Source organism: Oncorhynchus gorbuscha, linkage group LG26 (assembly GCF_021184085.1).
Source record: "Oncorhynchus gorbuscha isolate QuinsamMale2020 ecotype Even-year linkage group LG26, OgorEven_v1.0, whole genome shotgun sequence".
In the NCBI taxonomy this organism is placed as follows: Eukaryota; Metazoa; Chordata; class Actinopteri; order Salmoniformes; family Salmonidae; genus Oncorhynchus; species Oncorhynchus gorbuscha.
Window position 1 is genome coordinate 35,646,238 of NC_060198.1, and position 16,643 is coordinate 35,662,880.

Below are 16,643 nucleotides of genomic sequence, written 5' to 3' on the forward strand. Positions count from 1 at the left end.
CCATCACTGCAAGGTCGCACCCATCCAGTCCCAGCATTGGTTTTTCTAACCTCTCTAGGCCAGCACAAATAGACATACACACTAAGAAACACACTGCTGTGTACAATAGCTACATTATATTGGCCATCTCCCTCCATGTAGTTACTGTAAGCCTTCTAAAACTCCCCCTGACACAGATACCACACACACACACACACCTGCAAAATGGAACAAATAGAAGTTCAATAACATCAAACAAATGGAAAATCCAAAAACACAATCCCATGCTGTTACTGCACAGTAGCCTACCTATGTGTGATCACCAGGACAAGACAATGGACCAAGAAATACATTTCCTCCCACATTCATTTAGTGACTCTTCCACATAGTTAGAAGCCTATAGTTGCGGTGCTTGACACTCTGGGAGTCTTTGCCTAATCATCAATGACCCCTGGTGGATATGGAGCACCAATGCATCTTATTGTGCATCTTATCGTGTGTGTCGATACTATATATATATATATATATATATATATATATATATATATATATATATATATGTGTGAGTTTGTACGCATGAAATCACCCCAGAATCGACCAAAAAGAGATTTTATTTAGATGTACATATTTGCTAGAGGCAAAATATACGCTCCAGTATGGAAAATAAGATATTATTGGGTTGGATGACACACACACTGGGGTTGGGGTGGACAGCGGATCTGTCTCATGCAGAAGGCATCTTGCCGTGAACCCGGAAGCGATACACACATGTGTAGTCCTGGTGACCCCAGTTGCTGATGATACGGAGCTCCACATAACGATAGACACGGTTAGGGTTCTGAGAGAGAGAAGTCCACTGTTATAATCAAAGCGTCAAAATGATTATATCAGCCCGCCTGTTGCACAAACAATCACCCCAAAAGTTAAACTGCTTAAAGCCAAATGAAATTGAAATAATCTGTGTCAATGTCTGGAATCATGTTATCTGTATCTCTACCATGTGTATCCCCACAGGGCACAGATGTCAAGTCAACGTCTATTCCACTTTGGTTCAACATAATTTTATTGAAATGACGTTTAAACAATGTTGATTCAACCAGTGTGTGCCCAGTGGGTCTCTACCATGTGTATCTCTAATATGTCTTTGTTAGTGTCTGACTCACAGGCAGTTTAAATGTCTGGATAGGATCCCCAGCTTGGTTAAACATGAAAGTCCCGAGCAGGGTTCCCTCTTCACTGTCAGTAGTTATGCCCTACAGACACCGAGCGAGAGAGAGAGAGAGAGAGAGAGCAAGAGAGAGAGAGTTAATTAAAGGTACTCAGCATAACACTCCAAAAACATTCCTGTGTGGTTATGATCAAATATACAGGGGTCAGAGGTGACTCACGTAGACAGCAAAGTCCTTAGGAGCGCTGTCTATATGTCCAGTGGGAGAGACGGCAGTGGAGATGTGCTCCATGGTAACGTGGGTGACGTGGACAGGGTGAGACAGAGCCACAGTCATGGTGCCCTGGGCCCCGTGGAAAGGCCAACACTTACCAGGCTGCACCAGCTGGCCCTTTGGAGAGGAGAGAAAGGGAAGAGTAGGGGGGAAGCAAGACAGAGGCGTGTCAGGCTGACAGTGATCTTTAAAGTGCATTCAATCATGGTCACATTACATTACAGTTTACAAAGGAAGGAGAGAGAGAGAGAGAGAGAGAGAGAGAGAGAGAGAGAGAGAGAGAGAGAGAGAGAGAGAGAGAGAGAGAGAGAGAGAGAGAGAGAGAGAGAGAGAGAGAGAGAGAGAGAGAGAGAGAGAGAGAGAGAGAGAGAGAGAGAGAGAGATACTTACCTGAATTACAGTCCGGGGGCTCTCTGATGGAGACCACAGGGGAATCCCCAGGAAACTCACTCGGGCCGAACCGGTCTTATATGTCTCAGAGCAACGACTGGTTACAATGCTGGCACCTACACACAGACACACACACAGTGAGCTCTGAGCATATTCAATAATATAGTCTATACCAGGGATCATAAACTAGATTCAGCCGTGGGCAGATTTTTTTGTGAGTGGATGATCGAGGGGCTGGAACATAAAATAATTCCAAACAGATATAATATTTGACAAAAACATGATCACTTCAAACCTTGCTTACATTGGTATACGATCACGTGTCTCTCTATTATGCGTGGGAATACTTGGGAACAGATTTATTTTAGGTCATTTGCACACACTGTATATAGACTTCCTTTTTATCTATTGTGTTATTGACTGTATGTGTCAGGATTGTTCCGGTTTTGGCCACTAGATGCCCCCATTGTGCTTTTTACCCTTTTCTCTTAGAATTACTTTTGATGTTGTGGATTTATATTTTTGCCTGAAGAGCTTTCCTTTTTACTTTATTAAAACAGTCTCAAGTACTGCTGTGTCTGCCTCATCTTCTGGGTTCTGCCGACTATTAGTGGCTCAGTTTGCTAAGTGACTGTTTCTCACACCGGAGACCCGAGTTTGTAACCCGGTCTTGACAGTACATACGCTTGTTTATTCCAGGTGTAACATGGGTTGCAACTGTGACCTTCTTTGGCCAGGATCAGTCACAAACCTTGGGACTCGAGTGCGAAGTTGGGCATTTTGTCAGCCAGTGGACGACTGCAGTCTTTCACCACCTGTTTCACATCCTGTCTCTCATCCTGACACACACAAACATAGATTTACACACAATTATATCACATTTCCTGTTCATATTTGGGGCAAATAATACAAAATATCCCAAAAATAAACATCTACATTGCCTTGCAAAAGTATTCATCCCCTTGGCGTTTTTCCTATTTTGTTGCATTACAACCTGTAATTTAAATTGATTTTTATTTGGATTTAATGTAATGGAAATACACAAAATAGTCCAAATTGGTTAAGTGAAATGAGAAAAAAAAAATATTTCAAAAAATAAAAAAAATTAAAAATGGAAAAGTGGTTTGTGCATATGTATTCACACACTTTGCTATGAAGCCACTAAATATGATATGGTACAACCAATTACCTTCAGAAGTCACATAATTAGTTAAATAAAGTCCACCTGTGTGCAATCTAAGTGTCACATGATCCCAGTATATATACACCTGTTCCGAAAGGCCCCAGAGTCTGCAACACCGCCAAGCGGCACCATGAAGACCAAGGAGCTCTCCAAACAGGTCAGGGACGAAGTAGTGGAGAAGTACATATCAGGGTTGGGTTATAAAAACATATCCAAAACTTTCAACATCCCACAGAGCACCATTAAATTGATTACAACTTAATGGGAAAAATATGGCACGACAACAAACCTGCCAAGAGAGGGCCGCCCACCAAAACTCATGGACCAGGCAAGGAGGGCATTAATCAGAGAGGAGAGGAAACAAAGAGACCAAAGATAACCCTGAAGGAGCTGCAAAGCTCCACAGCAGAGATTGGAGAATCTGTCCATTGGCCCAATTTAAGCCGCACTCTTCACAGTGCTGGGCTTTACGGAAGAGTGGCCAGAAAAAAAGCCATTGCTTAAAGAAAAAAATAAGCAAACACGTTTGGTGTTCGCCAAAAGGCATGTGGGAGACTCCTAAAACTTATGGAAGTTTGGTCAGATTAGACAAAAATGTAGCTTTTTGGCCATCAAGGAAAACTCTTATGTCTGGCGCAAACCCAACACCTCTCATCACCCCGAGAACATCATCCCCACAGTGAAGCATGCTGGTGGCAGCATCATGCTGTGTGGATGTTTTTAATCTGCAATGACTGGGAAAATGGTCAGAATTGAAGGAATGATGGATGGTGCAAAATACAGGGAAATTATTGAGGAAAACCTGTGTCAGTCTTCCAGAGATTTGAGACTGGGATGGAGATTCACCTTCCAGCAAGACAATGGCCCTAATTATACTGCTAAAGCAACACTTGAGTGGTTTAAGGGGAAACATTTAAATATCTTGGAGTGGCCAAGTCAAAGCCCAGACCTCAATCCATTTGAGAATCTGTGGTATGAGTTAAATATTGCTGTACACCAGCGGAACCCAACCAACTTGAAGGAGCCGGAGCAGTTTTGCCTTGAAGAATGAGCAAAAATCCCAGCGGGCTAGATGTGCCAAGCTTATAGAGACATACCCAAAGAGACTTGCAGTTGTAATTGCTGCTAAAGGTGGCTATACAAAGTATTGACTTTGTCTGTTTCACAATAAATAAATATTTTGCTTCTTCAAAGTGGTAGGCATGATGTGTAAATCAAATTATACAACCCCCCCCCCAAAATCTATTTTAATTCCAGGTTGTAAGGCAACAAAATAGGAAAATTGCCAAGGGGGGTGAATACTTTCGGAAGCCACTGTACCTGGGCCAATCTATCTCTGAGCCATTTGCCCATGGCCTCTATGAACTCAGGGGTCAGGTGTGTGTTGGTTGGTGTCAGAGTGGGAGGAGGCTGGTTCTTTATAGAGGTCACCTGATGCTGCAGCTACAGAAACAGAGAGATCACATATATTATGAAATAAAGGGTTTGTGTGTGTGTGTGTGTGTGTGTGTGTGTGTGTGTGTGTGTGTGTGTGTGTGTGTGTGTGTGTGTGTGTGTGTGTGTGTGTGTGTGTGTGTGTGTGTGTGTGTGTGTGTGTGTGTGTGTGTGTGTGTGTGTGTGTTACCGTGTCGCTGATGTCCTCCATGGCCCTAACTCTTCCTCTAGTAAAGAGTAGGTGTTCTTGTAGATCAGCCACCTGCTTGCTGAACTCTGTAGCTTCCTGATCCAGGCGACGATCAAAGCTCACACTCTCAAAGTCCACACTAGAGACAATACAATACAACTTTATTTTCCATTTTGGGAGAGGTTTGTCTTGTAGAATAGAAAACAACATACCTTTCAGGAGTAGGAGCTAGGGGTTAGGGGCTAGGAGCTAGGGGCAAGGCACTGAGCTTGTTTCAGGACTGGCACACACTCACCTGTCCACCCTCACTCTCATGTCGTCAATCTCGGTCTTCACACCCCTCAGGTCCTTACTCATTCTTTGTAACATCTATAGGGGAAGACAAACTCAATTCAATTCAATTAAATTGTCTTCATTCCTTCCTGAGAGGCAATTATTGACACCTAAATTAAAGAATATTGGACGAAACACAACATTGGGCAGTGTTTTTAAACTTTGAAGGTATGTCTATTTAAAGGGTTAGATTGACGTGTCTCACCTCGGAAATGTCCTGTTGCTGGTTTTCTTTCTGTTTCATCATTTCAATCTCTCCCTGCAAGACACACACATGCAACATGTCCATCATGATTGAGGTCAATTCCATTTAAATTCTAGTCAATTGAGAAAGTGAACCAAACTCCAATTTAAATGAAAAATGTTCAGAATTGAAAAGCATAAGAGACTAGGAATTGGAATTTTAGTGTACTTCCCTGAAATGATGGAATTAAAATAGAATTGACCCCAACCTATTTTCGGGACCTATCTCTCCCCCCCCCCCCCCCTTCTCTCACTTTCTCTCTCTCTCACCAGTATTGTATCCATTTGCATTTCGAAAGCTGAATTCATGATAGGAGTTCCATGCTGTAGAAAGAGATTCAACAAGTCCTTATTGGACAATCAGGCTCGTAACTTCAATGCAACATTCACCCAATCAATGCATAGATAATAGACATGAGACAAACAGTAGGGCTAAGTACAGTATTAGACAGATGAAAAACAGGTCCTTACCGTAGTCTTTTGAGTCAGATCAGGTCGAGGGTCAGGTTGAGTCGGTCGGGTCATCAGATTAAGGTTCATGGTGGGGAATGCAGTCGAAAACAGGAATACTGCTGGGAAGACATTGTAGTACTAGTTACACAGAGGACATCTAGTTGAGTAGGAGGACATTTAGATGTGTAAACATGTGATGTAGCACTCACCGAAGGTCAGAAGAAAGGGGAGGAGGAAGAGCAGGATGGCAAACCAGAAAGGCAACCAGGAAGGCAACCATGAACGAGCTACAGGGGGAAACACATTGGGCAAAAGCTAATACTAATGCTAACAAACAAGGCACAAGCAGAGAGAAAAGTTAACGCTCAGCTAATGCTAACAAACTACGAGTATAGAGACCAGCTGTCTCTAATGTTGTCTCTCGTACACAAACACATACACATTGCACTCACTGAAAATAGCATCGGTCCTTGTGCCAAATCCACTAGAGAAGCTCCTGCTGGAGCATGTCCTAGGCCTTTGTGGCTCTTCAGAGCAGTAGCCAGAGCTGTAGCTCATGCTTGAGAATCTCAGGCTGGGCTCCAGGGCCACACTGGGGGCCACACTAGAAGGAGACAGGAAGGTCTGCCTTCTCTGGGTGACCCTCAATGTCGGAGCCAAATCTGACATAGGGAGGGAGAGGGGAGAGGCAGAGAGAGGGAGATAAGGGAGGTTGAGTATTTTAGACATATACAGTATATTGTGTATACATATCCAATTATTTCAGACTGACACAAATGTCTAATCCAAGCAATGGGGTTAGAGGGTAGGCCTGGTCGCAGATCTGTTTATGTTGTCTTGCCAACTCCTATGGCCATTGCCATGGCGTGACAATGACCACAGGAGTTGGAAGGACAGAACAAACAGATCTCAGACCAGGCGACTAGTTGACACAAGGGGCTAATAGAGGTTGGCAACGTGAACACCAACTAGCTAGGACAGGAAGTGATGTCTGCAGTACCAATGTCATCAGCATTGATGTTTCGCTCATTGGTGAAGTTGGTGGCACTGACAGTGCTGCTGGCCTGACTGGATCGGGAAGAATCATTATGTCCCCCAGTTCTCTTCTTATTGAAAACCCTGAGAGGGACACACACAGTTTTAACACTGCTCTAACACTACGGTTCAATACAAAAAAGATCGCACGCAAGATGGCACTCATACACATAATCAATCACCTGACGGGGCTCTCCCTGTAGGAGATGCAGGAGGAAGACTCATCATCGGAGGGCTGGTTATAGTACCCTCCGGTTACTAGCCTCGCGCTTCTCCTAGGCATGACTGAGGGGGGGGGGGGGCAAGTGAGATGTATTTATTTCAAATTAGCCTACTTTTAAACAAATAGGCCTATTGACTAAAGCCAGGCTTTATTTATTTATTTCAAATTAGCCTACTTTTAAACAACTAGGCCTATTGACTAAAGCCAGGCATTTTATCACAGATATAAATAGCCTTCTTCTTACCGGAGTCTTGCAATCATAGGCTACAGTAATTGTCGCAGTCTGTAAAATCAGATGTTGCAAGAGCAAGTGAAACTTTGCAAATGAGCCACTGTGTTGAAAACGGCAATTACACCGTTATTTACATTGTTGCGTAGAAGGAGCCCAGGACACGTCATAATCGGCTCGCTGCGCGCTCTGGCCTACTTGATTGACTGGCAGTGCGATCACTACCCTAAACCCCAACCCTAACCTTAACCCATACCCTAACCTTAACCCATAACCTAACCCTTACCCTTACCCTTTCACATGTCAACTTCAATGGTGTATGTCCCAAGGATCCTTGATAGCGCTGACCCTTGATTGACAGCGGTCCTCCCGCATTCGTCTCCATATGTCCATTGATTGTTCGAAAAAGTAATACGTTTATTTTATTTATTTATTAGGTTTATTTAAAAAGGACCATGCACTATTAATACTAATCTCACAAGAAATGTGATGCATTGTAATTTGAATTATATTTAGCCCAGCTAAACAACTCATTAAGGCTTCATCTCCCCGGCCCGGGCAGCTGAACAATAGCCTTCATCTCTTCGGTTTATTTGAGTCTCATTATACAAATTGTAAGCCTATAAAGCTACTGTAAGAGGGAACATGTGCCAGCCAGGGTGAAATAAATAAGCACAAAAGACACTGTATATTTTTTGTAGTAAATTATTATTTAATGTTGTTTGCTTGTAATAATACTTTTTGGAGGGGAGTAGGACTAGGCTACAGACAGAGCCTTCTATTGCAATAAAAGGCTTTGGCTACGGACTGGGCTGAAATTAATTAGATTTCTTCTCAACACCTCACTTCGTCATGACAACCGTTAAAGAGCCAAAACCCCGTGTTTGTCACCACTGCTGCGGCGCTCCACTCTCAGCACCAGTCACCGCCCGCAACAGAAAAAGTTTTTTATGAAGTTTCATTCTTGAGAGAACCGGACCGCACCGGACTAGTCACCCCAGAGCGATGCACAGCGCAATTCACTGTTGTTTTTCTAGACACGGTTTGAGCAGCATACAGACTAGAACACGTTTTTGTGAAAGAAAAACCTGTCTGACAAACGTGCTGTGGTTGCAGGTAAGTTTTATTATTTTTGCATTGCGTTATTTAACAACTATTGAGAATAATTAAGGCATCTGATTTAGTAACTGATTAACTTTAAATGCAAATCTTAACCTGAATATTGGCTACTGAAATATTGCATTCCAATGTCAAACTCACATAAATGTGTAACACAATGCGAATGACACTTCCAATATTCTGTAGGACACTCTTCCTCGAGCGTACCCTGCCTGTCATAACCAGGGCACACTGATATACTGACTAGACTACTGCCTAATATATGGCCCTGCCTGTCATAACCAGGGCACACTGGTATACTGACTAGACTACTGCCTAATATATGGCCCTGCCTGTCATAACCAGGGCACACTGATATACTGACTAGACTACTGCCTAATATATGGCCCTGCCTGTCATAACCAGGGCACACTAGTATACTGACTAGACTACTGCCTAATATACATAATTTACATTTACATTTAAGTCATTTAGCAGACGCTCCTATCCAGAGCGACTTACAGATTGGTGCATTCACCTTATGACATCCAGTAGAACAGTCACTTTACAATAGTGCATCTAAATATTAAAGGGGGGGGGTGAGAAGGATTACTTATCCTATCCTAGGTATTCCTTAAAGAGGTGGGGTTTCAGGTGTCTCCGGAAGGTGGTGATTGACTCCGCTGTCCTGGCGTCGTGAGGGAGTTTGTTCCACCATTGGGGGGCCAGAGCAGCGAACAGTTTTGACTGGGCTGAGCGGGAACTGTACTTCCTCAGTGGTAGGGAGGCGAGCAGGCCAGAGGTGGATGAACGCAGTGCCCTTGTTTGGGTGTAGGGCCTGATCAGAGCCTGAAGGTACTGAGGTGCCGTTCCCCTCACAGCTCCGTAGGCAAGCACCATGGTCTTGTAGCGGATGCGAGCTTCAACTGGAAGCCAGTGGAGAGAGCGGAGGAGCGGGGTGACGTGAGAGAACTTGGGAAGGTTGAACACCAGACGGGCAGCGGCGTTCTGGATGAGTTGTAGGGGTTTAATGGCACAGGCAGGGAGCCCAGCCAACAGCGAGTTGCAGTAATCCAGACGGGAGATGACAAGTGCCTGGGTCGTACTCTGCGGATGTTGTAGAGCATGAACCTACAGGAACGGGCCACCGCCTTGATGTTAGTTGAGAACGACAGGGTGTTGTCCAGGATCACGCCAAGGTTCTTAGCGCTCTGGGAGGAGGACACAATGGAGTTGTCAACCGTGATGGCGAGATCATGGAACGGTTAGTCCTTCCCCGGGAGGAAGAGCAGCTCCATCTTGCCGAGGTTCAGCTTGAGGTGGTGATCCGTCATCCACACTGATATGTCTGCCAGACATGCAGAGATGCGATTCGCCACCTGGTCATCAGAAGGGGGAAAGGAGAAGATTAATTGTGTGTCGTCTGCATAGCAATGATAGGAGAGACCATGTGAGGTTATGACAGAGCCAAGTGACTTGGTGTATAGCGAGAATAGGAGAGGGCCTAGAACAGAGCCCTGGGGGACACCAGTGGTGAGAGCGCGTGGTGAGGAGACAGATTCTCGCCACGCCACCTGGTAGGAGCGACCTGTCAGGTAGGACGCAATCCAAGCGTGGGCCGCGCCGGAGATGCCCAACTCGGAGAGGGTGGAGAGGAGGATCTGATGGTTCACAGTATCGAAGGCAGCCGATAGGTCTAGAAGGATGAGAGCAGAGGAGAGAGAGTTAGCTTTAGCAGTGCGGAGCGCCTCCGTGATACAGAGAAGAGCAGTCTCAGTTGAATGACTAGTCTTGAGACCTGACTGATTTGGATCAAGAAGGTCATTCAGAGAGAGATAGCGGGAGAGCTGGCCAAGGACGGCACGTTCAAGAGTTTTGGAGAGAAAAGAAAGAAGGGATACTGGTCTGTAGTTGTTGACATCGGAGGGATCGAGTGTAGGTTTTTTCAGAAGGGGTGCAACTCTCGCTCTCTTGAAGACGGAAGGGACGTAGCCAGCGGTCAGGGATGAGTTGATGAGTGAGGTGAGGTAAGGGAGAAGGTCTCCGGAAATGGTCTGGAGAAGAGAGGAGGGGATAGGGTCAAGCGGGCAGGTTGTTGGGCGGCCGGCCGTCACAAGACGCGAGATTTCATCTGGAGAGAGAGGGGAGAAAGAGGTCATATATGGCCCTGCCTGTCATAACCAGGGCACACTGGTATACTGACTAGACTACTGCCTAATATATGGCCCTGCCTGTCATAACCAGGGCACACTGGTATACTGACTAGACTACTGCCTAATATATGGCCCTGCCTGTCATAACCAGGGCACACTGGTATACTGACTAGACTACTGCCTAATATATGGCCCTGCCTGTCATAACCAGGGCACACTGGTATACTGACTAGACTACTGCCTAATATATGGCCCTGCCTGTCATAACCAGGGCACACTGGTATACTGACTAGACTACTGCCTAATATATGGCCCTGCCTGTCATAACCAGGGCACACTGGTATACTGACTAGACTACTGCCTAATATATTGCCCTGCCTGTCATAACCAGGGCACACTGGTATACTGACTAGACTACTGCCTAATATATGGCCCTGCCTGTCATAACCAGGGCACACTGGTATACTGACTAGACTACTGCCTAATATATTGCCCTGCCTGTCATAACCAGGGAACACTGGTATACTGACTAGACTACTGCCTAATATATGGCCCTGCCTGTCATAACCAGGGCACACTGGTATACTGACTAGACTACTGCCTAATATATGGCCCTGCCTGTCATAACCAGGGCACACTGGTATACTGACTAGACTACTGCCTAATATATTGCCCTGCCTGTCATAACCAGGGCACACTGGTATACTGACTAGACTACTGCCTAATATATGGCCCTGCCTGTCATAACCAGGGCACACTGGTATACTGACTAGACTACTGCCTAATATATTGCCCTGCCTGTCATAACCAGGGCACACTGGTATACTGACTAGACTACTGCCTAATATATGGCCCTGCCTGTCATAACCAGGGCACACTGGTATACTGACTAGACTACTGCCTAATATATGGCCCTGCCTGTCATAACCAGGGCACACTGGTATACTGACTAGACTACTGCCTAATATATGGCAGTGTGTGTCAGGGGGATGAAGAAGACAACCAGGAGCCAGAAACGTCCTCTCATTCAGTTAAATCTACAGCCAACGACATGTCACATATTACCCTATTACCTTAAACTATATTAAACAAGTGGTTTTGAATCATATTATCTTTCAGCGGGGTAGAGTAACCACTTTTAACTTTGTTTAACAACGCTCTCTGTAACAATTCTAAACCACAAGACTTGTTTGGGGAAAAACGTAATGGATTGAATTGGAGGCCAGTCTTGTAAATAATCTGTCTCCTATAAAGTGCACTTTTTCATCTCACTTCCTTTTCGGATTATCTTGTCTCTTTCCCAACAGTCAAATCTCCTACACCAGTGTTTTTTAAATGTCGGGTCTGGTCCCACTGGAGGGCTGCAACTGATTCCTTTCAGGTCTGGATCCTGGCACAATAAGCATTGGAGTTGGTGACAGCAGAATCACTATTCCACCATTTTGTTAGTCAGTTCTTTACCCAGCATAAGCCATGTTCAGCCTGTCAGAGCTGGCCTCTCTGAGTGAGCGTCAGGGCAGCTCCAAGCTGCTGAAGCCCTGGTGGGAGGTCTTCATGGAGTACCTGGTGGTGCTGATGCTCATGGTATCTGTGTTGTCAGGCACCCTGTTGCTATCTCGAGACAGGGTGGTGTGTCTCCCCCTGGACCTCACTACCACCCCTACTAACCAGAACACCTCCTCCAGCAGTGGTGCCGTACCTCAACCCCACCCCCCTAACAGGCCCCCCACCAAACCATCCCCCCTACCAGCCAGCCCTTGGACCCCTGCTAGGGGCAGACGCACCCACCTGGACTACCAGCAGTATGTCTACATTAGCCAGGTGTGCTACCACGAGGCCCTGCCCTGGTACTCCCGCTTCTTCCCCTATGTGGCTCTACTCCAGTCCCTGGTGCTATTGGCCAGCGGTTGCTTCTGGTTCCACTTCCCTCTCACCTCTGCCCGCATAGAGCACTTCCTGACCATCCTGGCCAAGTGCTGTGAGTCTCCCTGGACCTCCCGCGCCCTGTCCCATGCCGCCCGCCAGGAGGAGGGAGGGGAAGAGACAGGCCCCCAGGATCTCCAAACACCTCCTCCTACTCTCCTGTTTTCACCCCCTGTACCCCGCAACCGCCAGTCCAGCCTGGACTCCGGCACAGACAGCCCCCTGCTGGTGAGATCGGATAGCACGTCCACTGCCGCCCCTCCCTCGCCCTGCCCCTCCACTCTCTCCCGGACCTCCTCCCTGTCCACCATGTCTCTGTCCCGGGCCCATGTCCCGGCTTCTAAATCCCCTGTGGTGCTGGATGGTTCACGGCGGGTTGCCAGTTTGGACCGGAGTGACGGGGAGCAGGCCAGGGCACTGTTCGAGAGGGTGCGCCGCTTCCGCTCCCACTGTGAGAACTCTGAAGTCATCTACAAGGTCAGGGGTCATTTGCTGAATGTGTCTGAACTCTTTTTGATGTATCTGTTTACCATAACACACTTTCACATTCACTATCCCTGTTTTCTCCTCTCTCTTGCTGGAGGTGTACTTGGCCCAGACGGCGTTCAAGGTGCTGCTGGTGGTGCTGATAGTGGGCTACACCACCCCTCTGATGAGCTCCATCTCATTCACCCACACCTGCCTACCCCAGGCCCACGCCCTGACTGGCTACAGTGCCTTTGAGTGTACCCATGCCCTGGCCTCTGTCCTCCACAAGTTGCTGCTGGCCTATGTCAGCCTGGTGGGGCTCTTTGGCCTGCTGAGCATCTACACCCTCAGCTGGATCCTTCACAGGTCTGGATAGCAGATTAGTGGCAAAATGTTTATGAGTGTTGTGACTGTAATTTGCATTTTATTTTCCCATCTATTTTAATTTGCTTTGCTCTGCTCTGCAGCCAGTGGTATAATGTACTTAATCAAAAATACTTTAAAGTACTACATAAGTAGTTTACTTTAATTTACTATTTATATTTTTTATTTACTTTTACTTTTACTTCTCTACATTCTTAAGGATAATAATGTACTTTTTACTCCTGACACCCAAAAGTACTTGTTACATACGAATGCTTAGCATGATAGGAAAACAGTCCAATTCATGCAATTCTCAAAAGAACATCCCTGATCATCCGTACTGCACCTGGTCTGGCGGACTCACTAAACCCAACATGCTTCATTAGTAAATTAAGTCTGAGTGTTGGACTGTGCCCCTGGCTATCCGTAAATGAAAAAAACTAGAAAATCATGCTGTGTGGTTTTCTTAATATAAAGACTGTGAAATTATACGCATATACTTTTACTATTGATACTTCAGTATATTTAAAACCAAATACTTTTAGACTTTTACTTAAGTAGTATTTTGCTGGGTGACTTTCACTTTTACTTGATTCATTTTCTATTAAGGTATTTTCTATTAAGGTACTTTTACTCAAGTATGACAATTTGGTACTTTTTCCACTACTGTCTGCAGCATATTATACTCTTAGTACTTTTGTTGTTAACTATACAGTGCTCTGTTTGTGGTTGCGCACCCCTCAGCTCCCTGCGTCAATACTCCTTTAACAAACTGAGGGAGCTGGGCTCCATGAGGGATGTCCCTGATTTATGTAATGACCTGGCCTTCCTGTTACACATGGCTGACCAGTACGACCCCCTACTGGCCCAGCGCCTTTCCGTCTTCCTGTCACCTGTCAGCGAGACACGCCTGCTGGAGGAGAGCCTGGAGAGGCGCTGGGGTGCCGAGAGGCTGCGCTCCATGACCACGGTCGACCCAGAGGGACGGCCCCTGCTGCAGCTGGTGGCCCTGCCGCGCCTGCCGCCCGCCCTCTTCACCCTCAGCCAGCTGGTGGTGCTCAAGCTGGAGCTCATCTCAGACGCCAAGCTCCCCGCACAGGTGGCCAACATGACCTCACTCAGGTGAGCCATATAGCCAACAATGAAGCCACCAAATATTAAAATAATCTACATGCAATATACACTTTATAGAAATGTTTGGCTTGGTGTGTTCTAGACAAAGGGGCTTCAACTGTTTTATATGTCACAACAGGGAGCTTCATTTGTACCACTGTACTGCAGCCATGCAGCCTGGTGCCCTGGTGGTTCTGCAGGAGCGTCTGGAGGCCCTGCACCTCACCTTCACCCAGGCTGCAGAGATCCCTGGCTGGGTCTACTCTCTCCGCGGCCTGCAGGAGTTGCACCTTTCTGGCCGGCTGGGCTGTGAGGGCGGGGTGGGTCGTGGTTGGGCCCTGGGAAGCCTCAGGCAGCTCCGCCATCTCCGGGTGCTGGTCCTGAGGGGCATGCTGCAGCGTGTGCCCGGGGAGCTGGGGGAGTTGGCAGGGAGCCTGGTGAGGCTGGAGATCCACAACGAGGGCTCCAGGCTGCTGGTGCTGACGGGCCTGCGGCGTGTGGCCGGCCTAACCGAGTTGCAGCTGCAGGACTGCCACCTGGAGCGCCTGCCCTCTGCCCTGCTGGCCCTCACCAGCCTGCGCACCCTGGACCTGCAGCACAACAGCCTGCGCACCCTGGAGGAGCTTCTAGGGCTGGCACACCTCCGCCGCCTCTCCTGTCTCAGGCTGGCCCATAACCGTGTTCTGGCCCTACCGGCTAGTGTTGGTGTACTGCGTGCTCTGGAGCTCCTGGACCTGGGGTACAACCAGCTCCAGAGCCTTCCCCCGGCCCTCTTCACCCTCCACCACATACGTCGCCTCCTACTGGCTGGCAACCTGCTGGACGAGCTGTCAACAGAGGTAGGGGCGCTGACATTTCTCACCGAGCTGGACCTGAGTGGGAACAGGCTGGAGAGTCTGCCTCCAGAGCTCTTCAGTCGCTGTTTGGAGCTGCGGAGCCTGAATGTATCCCACAACTCCTTGGGTTCCCTGCCTCCAGGGCTAAGCAACCTGAGTCACCTGTCCCGCCTGGACCTGCGCAACAACAGTCTAGAAGAGCTGCCCATGGAGCTGGGCTGCTGTTCAGGACTGCATGGAGAAGGTCTGCTGGTGGAGGACTGGCTGCTCCATGCACTGCCACGACATGTGAAGGAGTTCCTAACCCAGCCGGGCTCTCATACCGGCAAATCCTTAGAATCACACTCCCGTCCAGACTCAGATAGCTTCCCCTACTTCTCGGCTACCCAGTGGAGTTTCTCCTCCGCTCTGGAATCACGGATATAGAACTGGAGATGAATATTGTCTAACCTGTCATAGAATACATTCAACATCTTGTAGTGTTTGTATTGATTTGGACAATTGATATATTTTTTAATGCTTATTTTATTTCTGACATTTTATTTTTTACCACCTATTTTTCTTATTGACCACTCTTTTCTATGTTTATCACTTGTTGAGTTTGTGGGGTACATCACTGCAGCGCTGACACATCCACAATCTTTCTAGACAAAAAGTGATTTTACATGAAAGTTCATAGACTTTGCTGCAGTAAAATGTTTGATACCTTATGTCCCTGTACAGTTTATATAACATCCATATATGTAACCCTTTGGAAAAACTGATTCGTCTCTGCTTCCACTTTAGGAGTCCTCTATTAATTTAATTTCAAAGTAAAAACAGTATTTTGAAGGAGTCTGCATAAGACTGGATGAATGCATGTCCTGCTACACTGCATTAGACATAGACATGAAACGATTGTTATTATCTCCACTGCGGAGCTCAGGGATCCCTCCACAGGCTTACTGAAACTCTGGGCTTTCTGGGACTTGTTTGTCTGAGGAGGACAATACCCTGAGCTTCAATGAGCTTATGAAGTTTAAAGGCCTAAACTGTACATGTGGAAAGACATAAATTGGACAGACTGAAAGGACTTAAACGACCAATAAGATTAACATTAACATTTATTCCTACTTGTTTTGCACATATTTGATCTTCAAAAAACTCAAATTAATCTTACTAGCATTGGGTGCAACCTTTTGTGAAGCTAATACTGACGTGAAAGTAATACAATAGTGTGCTTGTTCAGAACATTAGCACTTTGTTGTGACTATCGAAATGATAAAAACTTGTCCACCTTTTTTTGTACGACTAATAATATTAATTACAGTACATGCATGCCCTTATTGGTGCTGATTTGGACTATGTTATCATAACACCTACAACGTAATACAAAACACATTCCAATGAATCGTTGCGGGACAAATACATTTTATTGAATAAATGAAGTATGTGTGTTCTACTGTACACAAGACCATAATGGTCAAACTTATTGACTGAATTCATGTAATAAACTATGAAAGTCCCGCCTACTTCCTGGATCATGTTCCATAATATTTTTGAATTAGATTCAACA

At 46.4% G+C, this 16,643-nt stretch overlaps 2 protein-coding genes across 4 annotated transcripts; one reads left to right on the forward strand and one right to left on the reverse strand.

Moving 5' to 3' along the window:
• Positions 1 to 572: 572 nt before the first annotated feature.
• Positions 573 to 7,352, reverse strand: LOC124016508 (SUN domain-containing protein 2-like). Of its 2 annotated transcripts, none has more exons than XM_046332078.1 (16): positions 7,150 to 7,352; positions 6,865 to 6,967; positions 6,648 to 6,766; positions 6,100 to 6,309; positions 5,857 to 5,934; positions 5,666 to 5,763; positions 5,465 to 5,518; positions 5,157 to 5,210; positions 4,914 to 4,987; positions 4,619 to 4,757; positions 4,315 to 4,437; positions 2,563 to 2,650; positions 1,812 to 1,927; positions 1,368 to 1,538; positions 1,143 to 1,232; positions 573 to 817 (listed from the first exon to the last, which is right to left on the reverse strand). In XM_046332078.1, exons 2-16 carry the CDS (start codon positions 6,963 to 6,965, stop codon positions 704 to 706), a joined length of 1,629 nt encoding a protein of 542 aa, XP_046188034.1. In that variant the 5' UTR covers positions 6,966 to 6,967; positions 7,150 to 7,352; the 3' UTR covers positions 573 to 703. The 2 variants fall into 2 exon arrangements, with proteins under 2 accessions (XP_046188034.1, XP_046188033.1); XM_046332077.1 differs by having other exon boundaries at positions 5,666 to 5,766.
• A 725-nt stretch (positions 7,353 to 8,077) lies between these two features.
• On the forward strand, positions 8,078 to 15,852 carry LOC124015863 (volume-regulated anion channel subunit LRRC8D-like). 2 transcript variants are annotated; one of them, XM_046331337.1, is made up of 5 exons: positions 8,078 to 8,250; positions 11,693 to 12,785; positions 12,892 to 13,142; positions 13,884 to 14,261; positions 14,392 to 15,852. In XM_046331337.1, exons 2-5 carry the CDS (start codon positions 11,859 to 11,861, stop codon positions 15,512 to 15,514), a joined length of 2,679 nt encoding a protein of 892 aa, XP_046187293.1. In that variant the 5' UTR covers positions 8,078 to 8,250; positions 11,693 to 11,858; the 3' UTR covers positions 15,515 to 15,852. The 2 variants fall into 2 exon arrangements, with proteins under 2 accessions (XP_046187293.1, XP_046187294.1); XM_046331338.1 differs by having other exon boundaries at positions 12,907 to 13,142.
• The last annotated feature ends 791 nt before the right edge of the window (positions 15,853 to 16,643 follow it).

Coding starts and splice junctions, on each gene's coding strand:
- LOC124016508 (XM_046332077.1), bottom strand. CDS start 6,965: ATGCCTAGGAGAAGCGCGAGGCTAGTAACCGGAGGGTACTATAACCAG. Junction 6,767..6,864: donor TACAGGGAGAGCCCCGTCAG/GTGATTGATTAT, acceptor TGTCCCTCTCAG/GGTTTTCAATAAGAAGAGAA. Junction 1,539..1,811: donor GCCCCCGGACTGTAATTCAG/GTAAGTATCTCT, acceptor TCCTCTCCAAAG/GGCCAGCTGGTGCAGCCTGG.
- LOC124015863 (XM_046331337.1), top strand. CDS start 11,859: ATGTTCAGCCTGTCAGAGCTGGCCTCTCTGAGTGAGCGTCAGGGCAGC. Junction 13,143..13,883: donor CTCAGCTGGATCCTTCACAG/GTCTGGATAGCA, acceptor CGCACCCCTCAG/CTCCCTGCGTCAATACTCCT. Junction 14,262..14,391: donor GCCAACATGACCTCACTCAG/GTGAGCCATATA, acceptor ATGTCACAACAG/GGAGCTTCATTTGTACCACT.